Source organism: Carcharodon carcharias, chromosome 11 (assembly GCF_017639515.1).
Source record: "Carcharodon carcharias isolate sCarCar2 chromosome 11, sCarCar2.pri, whole genome shotgun sequence".
NCBI classification, from domain to species: domain Eukaryota; kingdom Metazoa; phylum Chordata; class Chondrichthyes; order Lamniformes; family Lamnidae; genus Carcharodon; species Carcharodon carcharias.
The window spans coordinates 3,890,577-3,915,302 of NC_054477.1; the positions used below are offsets into that span (position 1 = coordinate 3,890,577).

General features: G+C 49.2%; 1 protein-coding gene across 2 annotated transcripts in view; it reads right to left on the reverse strand.

Annotated features, from left to right (window-relative positions):
* LOC121284224 (FH2 domain-containing protein 1-like) overlaps positions 1 to 24,156 on the reverse strand; it is a 98,134-nt gene extending 73,978 nt beyond the window's left edge. The window contains exons 1-3 of one of the 2 annotated variants that reach the window (XM_041199517.1): positions 23,997 to 24,156; positions 23,012 to 23,187; positions 19,628 to 19,798 (exon numbers count right to left, since the gene is read on the reverse strand). In XM_041199517.1, the coding sequence (XP_041055451.1) occupies positions 19,628 to 19,798; positions 23,012 to 23,035 (195 nt within the window). In that variant the 5' untranslated portion in view covers positions 23,036 to 23,187; positions 23,997 to 24,156. Of the gene's footprint in view, positions 1 to 19,627; positions 20,028 to 23,011; positions 23,188 to 23,996 lie in introns of those variants that run through there. The other variant, XM_041199518.1, reaches the window with a different exon arrangement.
* Positions 24,157 to 24,726: the final 570 nt, after the last annotated feature.

Sequence of the window (24,726 nt, forward strand, 5' to 3'; positions counted from 1 at the left end):
AGTGTGACAAACGCAGCCATGTCAGTAACACCCACATCCCACTTCACTCACAACACAGGAGAATCCTTTAACCTAATGGCTTCTGTGTTGGGAACTGTCCTGATCTTTGTTGACATGTTTAATGACTGATTCAGTCGAGGCTTTATTTAATTACAGAAACGTGTTTTTGATTGTTACAGAAGCTTCTAGAACAGATTCAGTGTGGCAGTAAATACTCAGCAGGTCAGGCAGCATCGGTGGAGATAGAAACAGACCAACAAGAAGAACAGAAACAAGGTGGGGGCAGAGGTTATGATCTGAAATTGTTGAACTCAGTGTTGAGTCCAGAAGGCTGTAGTGTGCTGAGTCAGAAGGTGAGGTACTATTCCTCGAGTCTGTGTTGAGCTTCATTGGAACACTACAGCAGGGCCAAGGACAGAGAAGCCAAATTGTGAGCAAGATGGAGAAGTAAAAAGTCAGATAATCAAAAGTTCAGGGTCATGCTTGCAGAGTGAAAAGAGGGGGTCACCCAATCTGTATGCGGTCTCCCCAATAGAGGACAGCGACTACAGTACACCAACTTGAAAGGAGTACAAGTAAATCACTGCTTCACCTGAAAGGGTTGTTTCAGGCCTTGGGTCATGTGTGGAAAGAGGAGGTGAAAGGCGGAGTTGGTACATCTGCCTTTGTACAGAAAGTTACAGAAGGGAAGGGATAAGAAGCTCCTGGTGACTGTGGAGTGGACCAGGGTAGCTTCTTTGTTTAATTCATTCAATCATAGGATGTGGGTGTCGCTGGCTGGGCCAGCATTTATTGCCCATCTCTAGTTGCCCTTGAGAAGGTGGTGGTGAGCTGCCTTCTTGAACCACTGCAGTACCGCTACACCCACAGTGCTGTTAGGGAGGGAGTTCCAGGATTTTGACCCAGCGACAGTGAAGGAACAGTGATATATTTCCAAGTCAGGACGGTGAGTGACTTGGAGGGGAACTTCCAGGTGGTGATGTTCCCATGTGTCTGCTGCCCTTGTCCTTCTAGATGGTAGTGGTCGTGGGTTTGAAAGGGGCTGTCGAAGGAGCCTTGGTGAGTTCCTTCAGTGCATCTTGTAGATGGTATACACTGCTGCTACTGTGCGTCGGTGGTAGAGGGAATGAATGTTTGTGGATGGGGTGCCAATCAAGCGGGCTGCTTTGTCCTGGACGGTGTCAAGCCTCTTGAGTGTTGAGGGAGTTGCATTCATCCAGGCAAGTGGGAAGTATCCCATCACACTCCTGACTTGTGCCTTGTAGATGGTGGACAGACTTTGGGGAGTCAGGAGGTGAGTTACTCACTGCAGGATTCCCAGCCTCTGACCTGCTCTTGTAGCCACAAGTCTGGATTTATATGGCTAGTCCAGTTCAGTTTCTGGGTCAATGGTAACCCCCAGGATGTTGATAGTGGGGGATTCAGTGATGGTAATGCCATTGAACATCAAGGGGCAATGGTTAGATTCTCTCTTGTTGGAGATGGACATTGTCTGACACTTGTGTGGTGTGAATGTTACTTGCCACTTGTCAGCCCAAGTCTGGATATTGTCCAGGTCTTGCTGCATTTGGACATGAACTGCTTCAGTATCTGAGGAGTTGCGAATGGTGCTGAACATTGTGAAATCATCAGTGACCATCCCCACTTCTGACCTTATGATGGAAGGAAGGTCATTGATGAAGCAGCTGAAGATGGTTGGGCCAAGGACACTACCCTGAGGAACTCCTGCAGTGATGTCCTGGAGCTGAGATGACTGACCTCCAACAACCACAACCATCTTCCTTTGTGCTGGGTATGACTCCAACCAGCGGAGAGTTTTCCCCTGATTCCCATTGACTCCAGTTTTGCTAGGGCTCCTTGATGTCACACTCGGTCAAATGCTGCCTTGATGTCAAGGGCAGTGATTGTCACCTTACCTCTGGACTTAACCTTGATGGTGGGGAAACATCTAGAAACAATAATTTGGGACAAAATTAATTGTCACATGGATAAATACAGGTTAATTAAGGGAAGCCAGCATGGATTCTTTAAGGGAAAATCATGGTTAACTAAGTTGCTGGAGGTTTTTAACAAGGTGGCAGAGAGGGTTGATGAGGGCAATGCTGCTGATGGGGCACATGGACTTCAGAAAGGCATTTGATAAAGTGCTGCATAACAGATTGGGGTAAAAATTAGGGCTCATCGAATAAAAGGGACAGTAACAACATAGATATGGAATTGGCTGAGTTACAGGAAACAGAGAGTAATGGCTGATGGATAGTTTTCAGGCTGGAGGAAGGTTTGTGGTGGAGTTCCCCAGAGGTCAATGTTGGGACCCTTACTCTTCCTGATATATATTAATGACCTGGACCTTGGTGAATACAAAGAAATGGTGAAAACATTGGACGGGTATTTTGTCTCTGCCTTCATGGTAGAGGACTTAGAAAACTTTCCAAAGATTCTTGAAAATCAAGAGGTTCCTAAAAGAAAGTTTTGGAAAGGTTCTAGTGGATTGGAAAATAGCCAATATAACACTTTTATTCAAGAAAGGAGGGAGGCAGAAAGCAGGCATCTACACGCCAGTCAACCTAACATCTGTCACAGGGAAATTTCTAGAACCAATTATTAAGGAGGTTAAAGCAGGATTCTTAGAAAATTACAGTGTGATCAGACTGAGTCAACATGGGCTTCTGAAAGGGAAATCATGTTAAACTAATCTGTTAGAGTTTTTTGACAAAGTAACATTCACGATGGATAAAGGGGAACCTGTAGGTGTGATGTACTTAGATTTCCAAAGGGCATTCAATAAAGTGCCACATGAAATGTTACAACATAAGATAAGAGCTCATGGTGTAAGGGGTAACATATTAGTATGGGTAAAGGATTGGTTAGCTAACAGGAAGCAGAGAGTACTAATAAATGGGTTTTTTTGGGTTGGCAAGCTAGAACTAGTGGAGAGCCACAGGGATCAGTGCTGGGGTCTCAATTACAATCTACATCAACGACTTGGATGAAGGGAATGAATGTATGGTAGCTAAATTTGCTGATGGTGCCAAGATGCGTAGGAAAGTAAGTTGTCAAGAAGAGGTAGGGAGTCTGCAAAGGGATATAGACAGGTTAAGTGAATGAGCCAAAATTTGGTAGATGGAGTATAATATGGGGAATGGAGTATAATATGGAGTATAATATGGGGAAATGTGAGTTTGTTGGCTTTGGCAGGAAGAATAGAAAAGCAGCGTACATTTTAAATGGAGAGAGACTGCAAATCCTGGTGGTACAGAGGGATCAGGGTGAGGTACATGAATCACATACAAACATATGAATTAGGAGCAGGAGTAGGCTACTCAGCCCTTCAAACCTGCTCCGCTATTCAATAAGAACATGATCATAAGATTATAGTCTGAACTCCACAATCCCACCTTTCCCTTTGACCCCCCTTACTTACCAAGAATCTATCTAGCTCGGCCTAAAAAATATTCATAGACTCTGCTTCCACCACATTTTCAGGAAGAGAGTTCCAAAGACTCACCACCCGCTGAGTGAAAAAAATTCTTCCCGTCCCTGTCTTAAATGGGTGACTCTTAGTTTGTGTGTGTGTGTATCTGTGTGTGTATATATCTGTGTGTGTGTGTATCTGTGTGTGTGTATGTATGTATCTGTGTGTGTGTGTGTATCTGTGTGTGTATGTATCTGTGTGTGTGTATGTATGTATCTGTGTGTGTGTGTGTATCTGTGTGTGTGTGTGTATCTGTGTGTGTATGTATCTGTGTGTGTGTGTATCTGTGTGTGTGTATCTGTGTGTGTGTATCTGTGTGTGTGTGTGTGTGTATCTGTGTGTGTGTGTATCTGTGTGTATGTGTGTGTGTATCTGTGTGTGTATGTGTGTGTGTATCTGTGTGTGTGTGAATGTGTGTGTGTGTGAGTGTATCTGTGTGTGTGTGTATCTGTGTGTGTATGTATCTGTGTGTGTGTATGTATGTATCTGTGTGTGTGTGTATCTGTGCGTGTGTGTATCTGTGTGTGTATGTATCTGTGTGTCTGTGTGTATGTGTGTGTGTATCTGTGTGTGTGTGTGTGTGTGTATCTGTGTGTGTGTGTGTGTGTGTGTGTATCTGTGTGTGTGTATCTGTGTGTATGTGTGTGTGTATTTGTGTGTCTATGTGTGTGTGTATCTGTGTGTGTGTGTGTGTGTGTGAGTGTATCTGTGTGTGTGTGTGTATCTGTGTGTGTGTGTGTGTGTGTGTGTATCTGTGTGTGTGTGTTTCTGTGTGTGTGTGTATCTGTGTGTGTATGTATGTGCGTATCTATGTGTGTGTGTGAATGTGTGTGTGTGTGAGTGTTCAGAATAAGGTACATCTTTAAGTTTAAGTTTAATTTGTATTTCTGTATTTGAGTGTTAAGAAAGGGGGAACTCGAGTTTTAGTTTCACTTTAAAAATGCCTGCATTCTATAATGGTCTTATGACTCTTGAAGGGAAGTTGAAACAAACACAAAGTAGAAAAAAACTGTTGCTGCCCAGCAACGAGGGTCCAGAAAGAGGGACCCACAGAGAAACCAAAAGCGGTTTGAGTTCATTGGTGATTGTGCTCTAAGGTGATTGGAGCATACAAACAAGGAGCAGGAGTAGGCCATTCAGCCCCCAAGCCCCATTTAATAAGAGCATGGCAGATCTGAAATCTGCATCCCACCCACCCCAATATCCTATCACCCCCTTGCTTACCAAGAAACTATCTAGCTCTGCCTTAAAGATATTCCAAGACTCTGCTTCCAGCACCTCTTGAGGAAGAGTTCCAAAGACTCACAACCCTGTGAGTGAAAAAAATTGCCTCATCTCTGTTTTAAATGGGCGACCCCTTATTTTTAAACAGTGACTCCTATTTCTAGATTCTTCCACAAGAGGAAACATCCTCTCCAAGTCCCCCCTGTCAAGACCCCTCAAGATCTTAAAGGTTTCAATCAAGTTGCCTCCTCATCTTCTAAACTCCAGCTTAATTCTCTCTCTAGCTGGACATACTAGCAGATTATTGAGGAAAATAAGTTTAAAAATCTTAGATAAGTTGCTCTAAAGTTAAAGTTAACAGTGAATGTCGAGTGAGTCCTGGATCTCAAGGGAGATACCGAGTTGTCAGCAGTCTATTGGGAGAGGGAACTGCAGGGAGCAGGTCCTAAAGGAAAAAGAGAAAGGCACAAGAAGCCCTTTATGTTAAGTCAAAGGACAAGGACAGGAATCTGGAAAAGGCCCAGTTGAATGGAAGTAAAAGCAAGGAGCAGAGAGGAAGGCTCCAAGCTTAAAAGGAGAAAGCTGCAGGATGTAGACTTAAAGCACTATGTGCTTGCAAGAAGCCAGAAGGTCCAAGGAGACAGCTGGAGGTCTGTAACGCTTTACTATGGCCATGTGAAGCAGCGGTGTTCTGTTGACATGGCTGACCATTTGAGAGAGGGCGCGTGGGTGAAAGCTCAAGTACATGTGACAATCCAGGGGAGAGGAACATCAGAAGGAGAGTTCAAAATCCTAATGGAAGGCGTCTGAGAGAAAGCATTGGCTTGGGAGAAGGTTCCAAAGTGGACTCTTTGAGAGTGGAGATTGGAAACTCCTGCGTGAAAGGCAGAACTCAGTGAGTTTGGTTGGCTAGCAGTGTGACAAGTGTCTGGGTGGAGTTGATGAGGGGTCCATTGCATTTGTTTAGGGGGCTTCTGTCACTAGGTTTCAGAGTGTGGTGCCTGACCACAGGGTGCCTATTGGTTTACATCGACTGTGTACTTGTTCAGAATATTAGAGTATGAGATAGCTTTTGTAACTTGTGTTATCCTCATGAATCTCTATATACCTGTAAAGCTATAGTTATGGGTGAAGGAGTATTGTAATCTAGTTCGTCTTTATTCTTTTATTAAAAGTTCATCCGCTGACTCCTGTGACTCTGTTTAGTATCCATTCTCCACATTTCTAAACAAAAAATAAAAGCTAGGATCTATCAAGCAGGTTCCACCCTGGGATTTGGCTTGTCCAGTAGTAACATCAGCTGGGGTCATAACACCTTATTGAACAAGGGTGTAACATTCACAATTCTCCAGTCCTCTGGCACCTCTCCTGTGGAAGATTATCACTAGTACCTCTGCAATTTCCACTCTCACTTCCCTCAGCACCTTTGGATGTATCTCATCCGGCCCTGGTACCTTATCTATTTTAATTAAAGATAGCCTTTCTAAAACCTCTGGTGTACCAGTTACCTCCTCTCTCACCTCAGCCTGGGTAGCATCTTCTTCCTTGTAAAGACAGACACAAAGTACCCATTCAATACCTCCTCTATTTCTCCAGCCTCCACATGCATGTCTCCTTTTTTATCCCTAATTGGCCCTACTCTTTCTTTTACCACCCTTTTATTATTTATATGCTTATAAAAGGCATTGAGATTCCTCTTTATATGAGCTGCCAGTCTCTCCTCATGCTCTCTCCTTGCTTTTCTTATTAGTTTCTTCACTTCCCTCGGTACCCTTGGATGCATCTCATCCGGCCCTGGTACCTTATCTAGTTTAAGTCAGGATAGCCTTTCTAAAACCTGCTTCTCAATTGTAAATTCTTCTCTTTATCACCACCCTTTTATTATTTATATGCTTATAGAAGGCATTGAGATTCCCTTTTATATGAGCTGTCAGTCTCTCTTCATGCTCTCTCTTTGCTTTTCTTATTAGTTTCTTCACTTCCCCTTTGGTCCTTCTATATTCATCCTGATTCTCCATTGTATTTTTACCTAACATCTGTTGTGTGGGCACTTCTTCCTTTTCATCTTCATCTCTATCTCTCTTGTCATCCAGGGCGCTCTGGATTTATTTGTCCTACCTTTCCCTTTCAAGGGAATATACCTTGACATTTCCTGCAATACTTTTTCTTTGAAGGTAGCCCATTGTTCAGCCACTGTCTTTTCTGCCAACATTTGATTCCAACTCACTCAACTCAGATGCATTCTCATCCCATCAAAGTTGGCTTTCTCCCAATTAAATCTCCCTGCTCTGGATTGTTCCTTGCCCTTTTCCATCACCAGCCTAAACCTTATAATACAATGGTCACTGTCCCCTATAAATGCTCTCCCACTGATATTTGATCCACTTTGTCCAACTCATTCACCAGAACCAGGACCATCAGTGCCTGCCCTCTCATTGGACGGGAAACATAATGCTGCAGAAAATTATCCTGAACACATTCCAGGAACTCTCACCCCTCTTGTCCCTTTGCACTATCCTTATCCCAGTCAATATTTGGATAACTGAAGTCGCCCATTATGATTACTCTATAATTCTTGCACCTGTCTATAATTTCTTTACAAGTTCCTCTACATCTCTTCCACTAGTTGATGGTCTGTATACTACAACAATCAATGTTATTGCACCTTTTTCATCCCTTACCTGTAGTCAGAGAGATTCTATCCTTGACCCCTCTGGAACACCCTCTCTCTCCAGTACTGCAATGCCATCTTTAATCAATACTGGCACCCCGACTCCTCCCTTTTCTTCCTTTCCTGTCTCTCCTAAACACTTTGTACCCGGGAATATTTATTGCCCAATGCTGCCCTTCTTTGAGCCAGGTCTCTGCCAAGGCAATAATTTCATAATTCCATTTGTCAGCCTGTGCCTGAGGTTCACCAACCTTATTAAGCACACTCCATGCATTCACATACACGCACATTAACCCTGATGTAGGCTTTACTTTCCCCAACCCCATCTAATGACTTATTGCCTGCTCTAGTTTTAGCAGACTCTCCAAGTATTCTATTTACCTTGATAATACTCTGATATATCCTCCTTATCAGTTAATACTTCATTACTTCCCCTACCAGGTTTTCTCCTCTCCTCTCTGAATTGCCCCTCAGGTTCCCATCCCCCTGCCAATCTAGTTTAAACTCTCCCCGACTGCATGATCAAACCTCCTCACGAGGAACTTAGTCCCAGTCCTGTTCAGGTGTAACCCGTCCTTGTACAGGTCCCACCTGCCCCAGAACCAATCCCAATGCCTCAGAAATCTAAAGCCCTCCCTCCTACTCCATTTCTCCAGCCACACGTTGAACTGCTCAGTCTTCCTATTCTTATGCTCACTAGCACATGGCACTGGGAGTAATCCTGAGATTACTGCTTTTGAGGTCCTGCTTTTTAATTCCCTTTCGAACTCCTTCAAATCTGGGGCAGAATCTTCGGCTCATTGGAGTTGGAGTTTGGTGAAAGAGGGAGTTCTGTGAAGAGTGAAGAAGGTGATCCTTTCATCTTCTACCTTTCCTCAGGGAGAAGAGCAGCAGCCTTGGTAAGTAGGACCTGGTGAGTATTTCTTCTGTCCTTAATATCCTCTAAACCAGAGGAAGTAAAAGTAAAGGGGTAATTTCTCATAGCAAGGCAGCTCAGCCAAGTGGAATGCTCCTCCTGTGCAATGTGGGAAGTCAGGGACACTTCCAGGTGTCCAGGGTGACCATGGTTGCAGGAAATATCTCCAGCTACAGCTACTGGAAATCCGTGTTTCGGAGCTGGAGCTGAGCCTGGAGTCACTGTGCAGTACCTACAAGGCTGAGATCTTTGTGGATAGCATGTACAGTGAGGTGGTCACACTGCAGGTAAAGAGTGCACAGGCAGAAAGGGAATGGGTGACCACCAGACAGAATAAAAACACTAGGCAGGTAGTGCAGAGGCCTCCTCTCTCCACCTCCCTCTCTAACAGAATTTCCATTTTGGATATTGCTGGGGGAGATGGTTTCTCAGGGAAATGCAGCAAGAGCCAAGTCCACGGCACCACAAGTGGCTCAGCTGCACAGAGTGGGGAGAAAGAGCGGGAGATCAGTAGTGATAGGGGATTCTATCATAAGGGGAACAGATAGACATTTCTGCAGCTGCAGACATGACTCCAGGATGGTGTGTTGTCTCCCTGGTGCCAGGGTCAAGGATGTCACTGAACAGCTGCAGGACATTCGAAGGGGGAGGGTGAACAGCCAGAGGCTGTCGTCCATATCGGTATCAATGACATATGTAAAAAGAGCAAAGAGGTCCTGAAAGCAGAATATACGAAGCTAGGAAATAAATTAAAAAGCAGGACCTGAAAGGTAGAAATCTCAGGATTACTCCCAGTGCCACGTGCTAGCGAGATCAGGAATAGGAGAATAGACCAGATGAATGCATGGCTGGAGAGATGCTGTAGGAGGGAAGGATTTCGGAGGGACCGATTCTGGGGAAGATGGGACCTGTACAAGCTGGAGGGGTTGCATTCCAACAGGACCGGGACCAATATCCTCGCAGGGGGGGTATTCGCTAGTATTGTGGGGGATTGCCTTTGCATTGGGCTCTCAAACTAATTTTCCCTCTCAGAATGAGTATCGTGACATCATATAGACTCAACTTTACTTAAAGGGCTTCATTTTCAGATCGCCATGTTGAGCCACTTCACACAGATCTGTAAAGGTTGTGATGTTGCACCAGTGTCCATCTGACACTTCATCTTCACTGGATGCTCTCCCTCTCCCGTTTTCATTGTAACACTCACAAACCATTTCTCATCTTTAGACTTGATGGAACCAACCTGTAGTATGGTGTATTGTGCTTCATCAGACTCTTCTGGTGAAACCTCTCCAGTGACAATCTGTATCGGGTTGTTTCCCTTCTTTCTAGCCAAACGCTTGTCTGTGAAATGATTCTGCTTCTTGTAGTTAAAACACTGTTTTCCTCACACTGGACAATCCTTCTTTTCCTTTGTATACTGTCCTCCTCAGTATTTGCATCCTGCCCTTTGTCCGGAATGTTCTGTTCTTTCAGTCGGGAATGTCCCTCGGTGTAATGTATCTCCTGGTCCGTTCTGCTATTTGTGTGTCCCAGCTGATGTTTTACAACCTCTGGGCTTCTGCAAACTTCTATCACTTTCTGAAGAGTAAGTTTCTCCCCTCTCAGTAGACTTGCTCTCACTACAGAATCTCTTATCCCTAAGATGATTCTATCTTTAATGAGATCATCTTTTAGTTGTCTGAATTCCCATGATTCTGTGAGCTGTGTTACTGCAGTCACATACTGATCAATAGACTCTTTTTCACCATGAGCCCTAATGTTGAACACATATTGTTCATAAGTTACATTCACCTGGGGTTCAAAATATGTCTGCAAGTCTTTCAAAATCTGTCATTTATTTTTATTTGTTCTTCAGAGACAGTTTGGGTGGAATACAATTTGTAGCAGTGGTACACTCCCCAGCAGTGGTAAAAGTATTGTGATTCATTTTGGACGAACTCGATAATTACATCTGTTGCAATCTCGTAGTTCTTTTGTTGCAAGTGGAAAAGCTGCCAGTTCTGCCACACATCACCTTTCATTTTGACAGGAGCTCAGGTTGGAAGATTTACAGCCATTTTTGACTCACCCAATATTTCACTTGAAGCTTTCAGCTTGTGTTAGCTTTTCCTCATCGTTGGTTTTCTTTCACAGTGTTTAGCAGGTTGGAACATTTCAGCATTCCTCTTGCAGTAGCTGAAGCTTCTCTTTCAACTTTTCAAAACTTAATCTCAGCTCCACTCCTGACTCCATGTTACGAGCTCAAAGACTACAGTCTTTCTAGTGTAATGTCGTTATTGAACTGAATTTAAGATGACTGCCTGCAGGGAGTCCCTCATACGAATTAGGCAGAGGTCACATGACTATGGCAAGCCAGATTGGACATGTAGCAGTGATTACATTTCAAAACCCAAACAATTAAGAAGGCAAATGGAATGTTGCTGTTTATTGCAAGAGGAATGGAATATAAACATAAGGACGTTTTACTGAAATTGTACACGGCCTTGGTGAGACTGCATCTGGAGTATTGCGTGGATCTCTTGTGTGTCTTTGGTCTCTTTATTTAAAAGCAATAAAATTGCTTCAGAAGATGCTCAGAGAAGGTTCACTGGACTCAGTCCTGGGAAGAAGGCGGTGTTTCCATGAAGAAAGGTTGAGCTTTTACCTACTGGAGCTTAGAGGAATGAAAGGTGATCTTATTGAAATATATAAGATCCTGAGGGGACTTGACAGGGTGGATATCCAGAGGATGTTTCCTCTTGTGGGGGAGATTAAAACTAGAGGACAGAGTTTAAAAATAAGAGGTCTTACTTTTAAGAGACAGATTAGGAGAATTTTTTTCTCCCAGAGGGTGGTTAGAATGGGGAATTCCCTTCCCCAGAAAGGAGTAAAGACTGCGTGTTCGAATTTATTCAAGGCGGAGTTAGACAGATTTTTGTTAGGCAAAGGAGTCGAGAGTTGTGGGGAGGCAGACAAAGAGTAGAGTCGAGACCACAACTGTATCAGCCATGATCATACTGAATGCTGGAACAGGTTCAAAGGGCCAAATGGCTTACTCCTCCTATATTCCTAAACTTCACTCTACTCCATAGAACCATAGAAAAGTTACAGTACAGAAGGAGGCCATTCAGCCTATCTTGTCCATGCCAGCCCGAGGACACCCAGGTGCCCTTTCTAATCCCACCTTCCTGCACCCGGCCCAAAGCCCTGCAGCTTACAGCACTTAAGGTGCAGATCCAGGTACTTTTTAAAAGAGTTTAGAGTTTCTGCCTCTACCACCAACTTGGGCGGCGAATTCCAGACACCCACTACCCTCTGCGTAAAAAAGCTCTTCCTCATGTCCCCATGTCCCCCCTACACCTTCTGCCAGTTATCTTGAATCTGTGTCCCCTGGTTCTAGAATTCTCCACCAAGGGAAACAATTTGATCCTGTCCACTCTATCAATTCCCCTCATAAATTTGTACACTTCAATCAAGTCACCTCTCAGCCTTCTTTGTTCTAAGGAAAATAATCCCAACCTATCCAATCTCTCCTCGTAGCTACACTTTTCTAACCCTGACAACATTCTTGTAAACCTCCTCTGCACTCTCTCCAGAGCTATTATATCCTTTCTGTAATGTGGTGACCAGAACTGCACACAATACTCCAGTTGTGGCCTCACCAGTGTTTTATACAATTCCAACATTATATCCTTACTTTTCTATTCTATACCTCTGCCAATGAAGGAGAGCATTCCATATGCCTTCTTTACAACCTTGTCTACATGAACTGCTGCCTTCAGGGACCTGTGTACTTGTACGCCAAGATCTCTCACTTCATCTGCCCCTCTTAATATATTCCCATTTATTGTGTAATCCCTGTAACTGTTTGACCTCCCGAAATGTATGACTTCACACTTCTCTATGTTAAAATCCATCTGCCACTTTACCGCCCACTCCACCAACCCATCTATATCGTTTTGGAGATTATGACTATCCTCTTCACTATCCACTACTCGGCCAATCTTTGTGTCATCTGCAAACTTCCCAATCGTGCTCCCCATGTTCACGTCCAAATCATTAATATATAACACAAACAGCAAGGGTCCCAACACTGAGCCCTGTGGAACACCACTTGAGACAACTTTCCATTCGCAAGGGCATCCATTGACCTTTACTCTCTGTTTCCTGTTACAAAGCCAACCTTTTATCCAGTTTGCCACATTACCCTGAATCCCATGGGCTTTTACTTTCCTGACCAATCTGCCATGTGGGACCTTGTCAAATGCCTTGCTAAAATCCATGTACACAACATCCACTGCACTACCTTCATCAACCCTTCTTGTCACTTCCTCAAAGAATTCAATCAAATTTGTGAGGCAAGACCTTCCTTTAACAAGTCCATGCTGACCATCCCTGACTAGTCCATGCCTTTCCACATGACAGCTAATCCTATCTCTCAGGATTGATTCTACTAATTTGCTCACCACTGATGTAAGACTAACTGGCCTATAATTTTTTGGCATTTCCTTTGATCCCTTTTTAAACAATGGAACTATGTTTGCATTTCTCCAGTCCTCCGGAACCTCCCCTGTATCTAGTGAAGATTGGAAAATCATCCTCAGAGCATCTGCTATCTCCTCCCTGGCTTCCTTCAGCAGCCTCGGAAACAATCCATCTGGTCCTGGAGACTTATCAACTTTCAAGGATTTCAACCCTTCGAGTACTTCCTCTCTCTTTATGACTATCCCGTCCAATATCTCGCAGTGTTCCTCCTGGACTGTATCTACATCCTCCCTTTCCTTTGTAAACACGGAGACAAAATATTCATTCAAAACCCTTCCCACAGCCTCTGTATCTACACACAAGTTTCCATCTTCATCTCTGATAGGTCCCACTTTTTCCTTAACTAACCTTTTAGCATTAATGTATTGGTAAAACATCTTTGGGTTATCTTTAACTTTACTTGCTAATCTTTTCACATGCTCTCTCTTTGATTTCCTTATTTCCTTTCGTACTTGGTCCCTGCACTTCCTATATTTGTCTAGGCTCTCTGCAGTGCTTAGTTCTTTGTGCCAATCATACGCTTTCTATTTCTGTTTGATCTTCCCCTATTTTCCTCTAGACAACCAGGGGGGTCTAGATTTGGCAGTACCACTCTTATTTTTGTAGGGGACATGTCTACTTTGTACAATTACGATCTCGCTTTTTAGTGCTTCCCACTGGTTTTCCGCTATTTTATCCTCCAGCAGTGCTGTCCAGTCCACCTCAGCCAAGTCCCTTCTCATTTCTGCAAAATTTGCCTTCCCCCAGTTCAAGACTTTTACTCCTGTCTTATCTCTGTTCTTTTCCATGGTAATGCTAAATCTAACTGAATTGTGATCACTCTCCCCGATATGGTCGCCAACTCCTCCCATGTGCCCAAGTGTACAGGGCACAATTTCAAAGTTTGTGGATGATATGAAATTTGGAAGCATTGTGAACTAAAAGGAGGATTGTATAGAACTTCAAAAGGAAATAGACAAGTTAGTGGAGTGGGTGGACAGATGAAGTTCAATGGGGAGAAATGTGAAGTGATTTTTTTGGTAGGAAGAACATGGAGAGACAATATAAAATAAAGGGTACAACACTAAGGGGGTGCTGGAACAGAGGGACCTGGGTGTATATGTGCACGAGTCACTGAAGGTAGCAGAACTGGTTGAGAGAGCGGTCACTAAAGCATTTACTCTAGGCTTTATTAATTGGGGCACAGAGTACAAGAGCAAGGAGGTTATGTTGAACTTGTATAAATCACTGGTTCAGCCTCAGCTGGGATATTACATCCAGTTCTGGGATCCAGACTTTAGGAAGGATGTGAACACATTGGAGAGAGCGCAGAAGAGGTTTACAAGAATGGTTCCAGAGATGAGAAACTTCAGCTATGAGGATAGATTGGAGAGGTTGGGACTGTTCTCCTTGGAGAGAAGAAGCTGAGAGGAGATTTGATAGAGATGTTCAAAATCATGAAGAGGCTGGGCAGAGTAGATAGGGAGAAGCTGTTCCTGCTCGTAAAAGGATCAAGAACGAGAGGGCACAGATTTAAAGTGATTTGCAAAAGAAGCAAACGTGATTTGAGAAAAACTTTTTCACACAGGGAGTGGTTCGGGTCTGGAATGCACGGCCTGGAAGTGTGGTGGAGGCAGGTTCAATCGCAGCATTCAAGAAGGTATTAGATGATTATTTAAATAGAAACAATGTGCAGGGGTACAGGGAAAAGGCAGGAGATTGGCGTGGAGTCATAATGTTCATTCGGAGAACCGGTGAAGATACGATGGGCTGAATGGCCTCCTTCTGTGCCATTAACAATTCTGTGATTCTGTGAATTGCCCACCACCATTCACGACTGGATGTGGCAGGACTGCAGAGCTTAGATCTGATCCGTTGGTTGTGGGATCGCTTAGCTCTGTCTATCACTTGCTGCTTACGCTGTTTGACACACAAGTAGTCCTGTGTTATAGCTTCACCAGGTTGACACCTCATGTTTAGGTACACCTGGTGCTGCTCCTGGCATGTCCTCCTGCACTCTTCATTGAACCAGGGTTGATTCCCTGGCTTGATGGTAATGGTAGAGTGGGGGATATGCCGGGCCATGAGGTTACAGATTGTGTGCGAGTACAATTCTGCTGCTGCTGATGGCCCACAGCGCCTCATGGATGCCCAGTCTTGAGTTGCTAGATCTGTTTGAAATCTATCCCATTTAGCACGGTGGTGGTGCCACATAATGTGCTGGTGGCTAGCCTCAATGTGAGGATGGGACTTTGTGCCCACGACGACTGTGATGGTCACTCCTACCGATACCGTCATGGACAGGATCGAGGGGTGTTTGCTGATGATTGCACAATGTTCAACACCATTCTAAACATCATTCCTCATCCACGTCATATATAAATGACTTCAGTGAGGGAACCAAATGCAATATTTCTAAATTTGCTGATGACACACAACTGGGCGGGGTTGTGAATTGTGAGGAGGATGCAAAGAGGCTTCAGGGTGATTTAGACACGTTGTGTGTGTGGGCAAACACATGGCAGATGCAGTATAACGTGGATAAATGTGAAGTTATACACTTTGGGGTGAAAAACAGAAAGGCAGAGTATTATTTAAATGGTGATATATTGGGAAATGTGGGTGTACAAAGGGATCTGGGTGTCCTTGTACACCAGTCAATGAAAGTAAACAGGGAGGTGCAGCAAGCAATTAGGAAGGTAAATGGTATGTTGGCCTTCATTGCAAAAGAATTTAAGTTTAGAAGTAGGGATGTCTTACTGCAGTTATACAGGGCCTTGGTGAGAACACACCTGGAGTATTGTGTAGAGTTTTGGTCTCCCTCCCTAAGAAAGGATATACTTGCCATAGAGGGAGTTCAGTGAAGGTTCACTAGGCTGATACCAGGGATGGTAGGACTGGCCGGATGAGGAGAGATTGGTTCGACTGGGCCTGTATTCACTAGAGTTTAGAAGAATGAGAGGGGATCTGATTGAAACGTATAAAATTCTAACAGGGCTAGACAGACTAGATGCAGGGGGGATGTTTCCCCTGGTTGGGGAGCCTAGAACCAGGGGCCACAGTCTCAGGATATGGGGCAGGCCATTTAGGACTGAGATAAGGATAAGTTTCTTCACTCAGAGGGTGCTCAACCTGTGGAATTCTCCACCACAGAGGTTGTGGGGGTCGGGTCACTGAGTATATTCAAGAAAGAAATTGATAAATTTTTGGATATTGAGGCCATCAAGGGGTGTGGGGAGAAATCGGGAACATGACATTGAGATAGAGGATCAGCCATGATCATATTGAATGCTGGAGCAGGTTTGAAGGGCTGAATAGCTACTCCTGCTCCTAGTTTCTATGTTTCTATGTTTCATTTGCGGCTCCTCAGATACAGAAGCAAGCCTTCCCCTGAAAGTGGCAAGTAACATTCGTGCCACACAAGCGTCAGGCAATGACCATCTCCAACAAGAGAGAATCTATCCATCACCCCTTGATGTTCAATGACATTACCATCATTGAATCCCCCACTATCAACATCCTGGGGGTTACCATTGACTAGAAACTGAACTGGACTAGCCATATAAATACTGTGGCTACAAGAGCAGGTCAGAGGTTAGGAATCGTGTGATGAGTAACTCACCTCCTGACTCCCCAAAGCCTGTCCACCATCTACAAGACACAAGTCAGGAGTGTGATGGAATACTCTCCACTTGTCTGGATGAGTGCAGCTCCCACAACACTCAAGAGGCTCGACACCATCCAGGACAAAGCAACTGCTTGATTGGCACCACATCCACTAACATTCACTCCCTCCACCACCGATGCACAGTAGCAGCAGCGTGTACCATCTACAGGAATTCACCAAGGCTCCTTAGACAGCACCTTCCAAATCTGCAATCGAAGCAGTCGAGCTTATCATGTGGCTCAACTGACATGTGTTCATACACAGAGACCCATTCTCCACCAACAAAAGGAATGTGTTCAATGTTGTGCCTTTTTTTAATTACTTGGGAGTTTGGGCAGCCTGCAGTTCCCCATTGCTTTCGCCATGGCAATGTCTCAACCAATCCGAGTCAAGGTGCCAACCAATTCACACCCTTTTCTCCCGTAGCATAAATTATTGTGATTGTTTGAAACTTGGTATTCTTGTGTTTGTCCTCCTGAGTGTAAGGTGAAAAACTTTGGCGGCATGTCTCTCTTTTCAGTAATTTCTGTACAACCAACTGACAGTTTATTTTGCTTTTGTTCGATCTCTCTATCTCCTGAGTTAAATCTGGAACAATTAGTGTCAGAATCATTACTCGAGGGGAGGCAGTGACCTAGTGCTACTGTCACTGGGCTAGTAATCCGGAGACCCAGGTTAATACTCTGGGGACCTGGGTTCAAATCCCATTCAATTAAAAATCTGGAATTAAAGTCTGATGATGACATTGAAATGTCGATTATTACAAAAACCCATCTGGGTCACTACTGTCCTTTAGGAAAGGAAATCTGCCCTTACCTGGTCTGGCCTACATGTGACTCCAGACCTACAGCAATGTGGTTGTCTCTTAAGCGCCCTCTGAACAAGGGCAATTAGAGATGGGTATTTGTGGCTCAGCCAATGACACCCACATCACATGAACCAATTAAAAAAAAAAGAATCATTGCTGATGCTCCCTTTCTCCATGTAACTGAACAGACAACTCCCCCATTGTTCTTCCTCCCAAGAGGTGTCCAGCCATGTGGAAGTGAACCCAAGATCTGAGCCCAACAGGCAGAGTAAGGGGAGTTCACACCAAGGATCCTTTCCATGACACTGTTATCCGGGGGGTGGTTGAACAGCACTGTCACCCATCACTAGGATCTTGCCCTGTGCCCACTGCTCACTCTGATCTCGTAAGATACCTACCCCTCACCGATGTCAGGGACCAATCGTTACCCACAGAGGATGATGTTCCCTCTCTCCCGCTCTCCCTCACTCCCTCCCTCCCACTCTCCCTCTCCCTCTCTCCCACTCTCCCTCTCCCTCTCTCCCGCTCTACCTCAATCCCTCTCTCCCGCTCTCCCTCTCCCTCTCTCCCACTCTCCCTCTCCCGCTCTCCCGCTCTCCCTCAATCCCTCCCTCCCGCTCTCCCTCTCCCTCTCTCCCGCTCTCCCTCTCCCTCTCTCCCGCTCTCCCTCTCCCTCTCTCCCACTCTCCCTCTCCCTCCCTGCCGCTCTCCCTCTCTCCCGCTCTCCCTCTCCCTCTCTCCCACTCTCCCTCTCCCTCTCTCCCGCTCTCCCTCACTCCCTCCCTCCTGCTCTCCCTCTCCCTCTCTCCACTCTCCCTCTCCCTCTCTCCCGCTCTCCCTCACTCCCTCCCTCCCGCTCTCCCTCTCCCTCTCCCACTCTCCCTCACTCCCTCCCTCTTGCTCTCCCTCTCCCTCTCTCCCGCTCTCCCTCTCCCTCTCTCCCGCTCTCTCTCTCCCTCTCTCTCCCGCTCTCCCTCTCTCCCTCTCTCCCGCTCTCCCTCTCCCTCCCTCCTGCTCTCCCTCACTCCCTCCCTCCTGCTCTCCCTCACTCCCACCCTCCCGCTCTCCTCCGCTCCCTCTCCCTCTCTCCCACTCTCCCTCTCCCTCTCTCCCGCTCTCCCTCTCCCTCCCCCCTGCTCTCCCTCAGTCCCTCCCTCCTGCTCTCCCTCACTCCGTCCCTCCCGCTCTCCCTCTCCCTCTCCCGCTCTCCCGCTCTCCCTCACTCCCTCCCTCCCGCTCTCCCTCACTCCCTCTCTCCCGCTCTCCCTCTCCCTCTCTCCCGCTCTCCCTCACTCCCTCTCTCCCGCTCTCCCTCTCCCTCTCTCCCGCTCTCCCTCACTCCCTCCCTCCCACTCTCCCTCTCCCTCTCTCCCACTCTCCCTCTCCCTCTCTCCCGCTCTACCTCAATCCCTCTCTCCCGCTCTCCCTCTCCCTCTCTCCCACTCTCCCTCTCCCGCTCTCCCGCTCTCCCTCAATCCCTCCCTCCCGCTCTCCCTCTCCCTCTCTCCCGCTCTCCCTCTCCCTCTCTCCCGCTCTCCCTCTCCCTCTCTCCCACTCTCCCTCTCCCTCCCTGCCGCTCTCCCTCTCTCCCGCTCTCCCTCTCCCTCTCTCCCACTCTCCCTCTCCCTCTCTCCCGCTCTCCCTCACTCCCTCCCTCCTGCTCTCCCTCTCCCTCTCTCCCGCTCTCCCTCTCCCTCTCTCCCGCTCTCCCTCACTCCCTCCCTCCCGCTCTCCCTCTCCCTCTCCCACTCTCCCTCACTCCCTCCCTCTTGCTCTCCCTCTCCCTCTCTCCCGCTCTCCCTCTCCCTCTCTCCCGCTCTCCCTCTCCCTCTCTCCTGTTCTCCCTCTCCCTCTCTCCCGCTCTCTCTCTCCCTCTCTCCCGCTCTCCCTCTCTCCCTCTCTCCCGCTCTCCCTCTCCCTCCCTCCTGCTCTCCCTCACTCCCTCCCTCCTGCTCTCCCTCACTCCCACCCTCCCGCTCTCCCGCTCCCTCTCCCTCTCTCCCACTCTCCCTCTCCCTCTCTCCCGCTCTCCCTCTCCCTCCCCCCTGCTCTCCCTCAGTCCCTCCCTCCTGCTCTCCCTCACTCCGTCCCTCCCGCTCTCCCTCTCCCTCTCCCGCTCTCCCGCTCTCCCTCACTCCCTCCCTCCCGCTCTCCCTCACTCCCTCTCTCCCGCTCTCCATCTTCCCACTCCCTCTCTCCCGCTCTCCATCTTCCCACTCCCTCTCTCCCGCTCTCCCTCACTCCCTCTCTCCCGCTCTCCCTCTCCCTCTCTCCCGCTCTCCCTCACTCCCTCCCTCCACACGGAGTTGTGTCTCAGTCAGAACGTGATCAAGCGGATGATCCGGTCAAGGTTAGCTCACCTGTTCCTCGCCATTTCTCAGAGGGGATTTTGCTCGGAAACTCCTGCGAACACTAAGCCGCTTCTGTTCATCTTTGCGGCCAAACAGCTCTTCCATTCTCTCGGTGTCGATGTCGAAATGCTCGGGACATTTATCGACCGTCCAGATGTTCTGCTTCCCAACCACACGGTGCTGGGGAAGAGCATCCCAGTTAAATTTCCTTAGTGTGGATCGGCGAGTCACTCCAAATCTCTGGAACCCTCCCAAGGGAGGAGGAGGGGGTGGGGGGCCAGACCCACCTGGAGGGGGAGGAGGAGGAGGGGGAGGAGGAGGAGGAGGAGGAGGAGGTGCGGGTGGGGGCCAGAGTCCAGTGGGCTGGGAGGGAGGAGGCAATTGCCCTTGGTTACCAGGCTTGAGGGGAAGACTTGATTGCCCTTGGTTACCGGTTTGGGGGGGAAGGTGTGGTTGCCCTTGGTTACTGGGTTGGGGGGGAGGGGGTGGTTGCCCTTGGTTACCAGGTTGGGGGGGAGGGGGTGGTTGCCCTTGGTTACTGGGTTGGGGGGTAGGGGGTGGTTGCCCTTGGTTAACAGGTTGGGGGGGAGGGCTTGTTTGCCCTTGGTTACCAGGTTGGGGGGGAGGGGGTGGTTGCCCTTGGTTACCAGGTTGGGGGGGAGGGGGTGGTTGCCCTTGGTTACTGGGTTGGGGGGTAGGGGGTGGTTGCCCTTGGTTAACAGGTTTGGGGGGAGAGCTTGGTTGCCCTTGGTTACCAGGTTGGGGGGGAGGGGGTGGTTGCCCTTGGTTACCAGGTTGGGGGAGAAGGGATGGTTGCCCGCGGTTACCGGGTTGGGGAAGAGGGGGTGGTTGCCCGCGGTTACTGGGTTGGGGGAGAGGGGGTGGTTGCCCGCGGTTACCGGGTTGGGGGAGAAGGGGTGGTTGCCCACGGTTACTGGGTTGGGGGAGAGGGGGTGGTTGCCCGCGGTTACCGGGTTGGGGGGGAGGGGGTAGTTGCCCGCGGTTACTGGGTTGGGGGAGAGGGGTTGGTTGCCCACGGTTACCGGGTTGGGTTGGAGGGGGTGGTTGCCCGCAGTCACTGGGTTGGGTTGGAGGGGGTGGTTGCCCGTGGTTACTGGCTTGGGTTGGAGGGGGTGGTTGCCCGCGGTTACTGGGTTGGGGGAGAGGGGGTGGTTGCCCACGGTTACTGGGTTGGGGGAGAGGGGGTGGTTGCCCGCGGTTGCCGGGTTGGGGGGGAGGGGGTAGTTGCCCGCGGTTACTGGGTTGGGGGAGAGGGGTTGGTTGCCCACGGTTACCGGGTTGGGTTGGAGGGGGTGGTTGCCCGCAGTCACTGGGTTGGGTTGGAGGGGGTGGTTGCCCGTGGTTACTGGCTTGGGTTGGAGGGGGTGGTTGCCCGCGGTTACTGGGTTGGGGGAGAGGGGGTGGTTGCCCGTGGTTACTGGCTTGGGTTGGAGGGGGTGGTTGCCCGTGGTTACTGGGTTGGGGGAGAGGGGGTGGTTGCCCATGGTTACTGGGTTGGGGGAGAGGGGGTGGTTGCCCGCGGTTACTGGGTTGGGGGAGAGGGGGTGGTTGCCCACGGTTACTGGGTTGGGGGAGAGGGGGTGGTTGCCCGTGGTTACCGGGTTGGGGGGGAGGGGGTGGTTGCCCGCGGTTACTGGGTTGGAGGAGAGGGGGTGGTTGCCCATGGTTACTGGGTTGGGCTGGAGGGGGTGGTTGCCCGCGGTTACCGGGTTGGGGGGGAGGGGGTGGTTGCCCGTGGTTACTGGGTTGGGGGAGAGGGGGTGGTTGCCCGTGGTTACCGGGTTGGGGGAGAGGGGGTGGTTGCCCGTGGTTACAGGGTTGGGTTGGAGGGGGTGGTTGCCCGTGGTTACCGGGTTGGGTTGGAGGGGGTGGTTGCCCGCGGTTACTGGGTTGGGGGGGAGGGTGTGGTTGCCCACGGTTACTGGGTTGGGGGAGAGGGGGTGGTTGCCCGTGGTTACTGGGTTGGGTTGGAGGGGGTGGTTGCCCATGGTTACCGGGTTGGGTTGGAGGGGGTGGTTGCCCGTGGTTACTGGGTTGGGTTGGAGGGGGTGGTTGCCCGCGGTTACTGGGTTGGGGGAGAGGGGGTGGTTGCCCGTGGTTACTGGGTTGGGTTGGAGGGGGTGGTTGCCCGTGGTTACTGGGTTGGGGGAGAGGGGGTGGTTGCCCGCGGTTACTGGGTTGGAGGAGAGGGGGTGGTTGCCCGTGGTTACAGGGTTGGGTTGGAGGGGGTGGTTGCCCGTGGTTACCGGGTTGGGTTGGAGGGGGTGGTTGCCCGCGGTTACCGGGTTGGGTTGGAGGGGGTGGTTGCCCGTGGTTACTGGGTTGGGTTGGAGAGGGTGGTTGCCCGCGGTTACTGGGTTGGGGGAGAGGGGGTGGTTGCCCGCGGTTACCGGGTTGGGGGAGAGGGGGTGGTTGCCCGTGGTTACTGGGTTGGGTTGGAGGGGGTGGTTGCCCGTGGTTACTGGGTTGGGGGAGAGGGGGTGGTTGCCCACGGTTACTGGGTTGGGGGAGAGGGGGTGGTTGCCCGCGGTTACTGGGTTGGAGGAGAGGGGGTGGTTGCCCGTGGTTACAGGGTTGGGTTGGAGGGGGTGGTTGCCCGTGGTTACCGGGTTGGGTTGGAGGGGGTGGTTGCCCGCGGTTACCGGGTTGGGTTGGAGGGGGTGGTTGCCCGTGGTTACTGGGTTGGGTTGGAGAGGGTGGTTGCCCGCGGTTACTGGGTTGGGGGAGAGGGGGTGGTTGCCCGCGGTTACCGGGTTGGGGGAGAGGGGATGGTTGCCCGCGGTTACCGGGTTGGGGGAGAGGGGGTGGTTGCCCATGGTTACTGGGTTGGGTTGGAGGGGGTGGTTGCCCGCGGTTACTGGGTTGGGGGAGAGGGGGTGGTTGCCCGCGGTTACCGGGTTGGGGGAGAGGGGGTGGTTGCCCGCGGTTACCGGGTTGGGTTGGAGGGGGTGGTTGCCCATGGTTACTGGGTTGGGGGAGAGGGGGTGGTTGCCCGCGGTTACCGGGTTGGGTTGGAGGGGGTGGTTGCCCATGGTTACTGGGTTGGGTTGGAGGGGGTGGTTGCCCGCGGTTACTGGGTTGGGGGAGAGGGGGTGGTTGCCCGCGGTTACTGGGTTGGGGGAGAGGGGGTGGTTGCCCGCGGTTACTGGGTTGGGGGAGAGGGGGTGGTTGCCCGCGGTTACCGGGTTGGGGGAGAGGGGGTGGTTGCCCGCGGTTACCGGGTTGGGTTGGAGGGGGTGGTTGCCCGCGGTTACCGGGTTGGGTTGGAGGGGGTGGTTGCCCGCGGTTACCGGGTTGGGGGGCAGGGGCTGGAGCTGCTGCCGATTTTCCAGGTGAATCAGAAGGAAGGGGAAGCGTGTCAGTTGTTGTTACCATGGTTACAGGGGTCCCTTCCATGTTCCAGTATGAGCGATTCCAACAACAAATCAATAGCAATAATCAATCCTGATCACGTCTAGCGCGGAGATGGCATCTTTCCAGGAACGTCGAAGAGTCGAACACTGACAGGACTAGAATGAGGAAACTTCAAACCAACCACCCAACTGGCCCTGGAAGAGGAAACACGTCAACAAGGTCAACAACAACAACAACTTACACACAAACATATGAATTAGGAGCAGGAGTAGGCCACTCGGCCCCTCGAGCCTGCTCCCCCATTCAATAAGGTCACGGCTGATCTGAATATAACCTAAACTCCTCACTCCTGCCCGCCCCTGATAACCTTTCACCCTCTTGTTGATCAAGAATCTATCCGGCTCTGCCCTAAAAACATTCCAAGACTCTGCTTCCATCGCCTTTGAGGAAGAGAGTTCCAAAGACTCACAACCCTCAGGGAGAAATGAAATTTCACCTCACCTCTGTTTAAAATGCGCGACCCCTTATTTTTAAACAGTGACCCCCTGGTTCTAGATTCTCCCACAAGAGGAAACATCTTCCCCACATCCACCCTGTCAAGACCCCTCAGGATCTTAAAGGTTTCAATCAAGTCACCTCTTACTCTTCTAAACTCCAGTGGATACAAGCCTAACCTGTCCAACCTTTCCTCATAAGAGAAGTATATTTTGCTCGCGCCTTTAAGAAACCATTCCAAACCGTGTCACAGAAGCAACTTGTACAACTGACCGAGCGACATACAGAGAGACTGGGACAGGTGACTAAAAGTTTGGTGAAAGGTTTTATGAAGTGTTTTAAAGGAAGGAGGTGAGGTAGAGAGGTTTGCGGGGGGGGGGGGGTGGGGGCGGGGGGTTGGGGTGGAATTCTAACGGGCGAATGATTAAATTCAGGGATTACTGAAAAAAAAATCAAAAGAATCAGAAATAATAGCTTCCCGCAGCAGAAATAGAGAAACAATCTCTACCTTCATCCCACAGCCCCTCTGACTCTCCCTGTCACAGATTCTCCCTGAGATTCTCCCTATCCGGCCTGTCGGAGAGGGCAGCGCCTGGATTGTAGCAGGAATTGGGGTGGTTTCAGGGTGGATATTTCAGATGCGTTGATGTGAAACAGGTAGAAACAGTTTGAGCATGAGCTGGGACTGAGAGGAAGGTGTCAGAGGTTGTTACGTATACAGAGCAATGAGCAAGAGTCTCTCCCTGAGGGCTCCACACCCACTTCCACCAGGGAAACTATTTGCAGCTTCACACCAGCCCCGGTCATTTAAAGGGACAAGCACATCTTTTAATGACACAATTTCACAGCAGCTTGGAAGGAGGAGGAGGTATCTCAGTCAGAGGAGTAGGGGAGTTCTGTCAAACCCCTCAGAGACTCACACAGCCAGTTTACAAATCGGAGTGAAACTGAATTATAACCATCATCGAAGAGGCTGAAACAGAAACAGAAATACCTGGAAAAACTCAGCAGGACTGGCAGCATCTGCGGAGAGGGCCACAGTTAACGTTTCAAGTCCATATGACTCTTCAACAGACATACAGACTCGAAGCATTAACTGTGTCCCTCTCCGCCGATGCTGCCAGACCTGCTGAGTTTTTCCAGGTAATTCTGTTTCTGTTTTGGATTTCCAGCATCCGCAGTTTTTTTTGCTTTTATCAAAGGGGCTCAGACCGACCCCCGACCCCGGGTACAGAGAC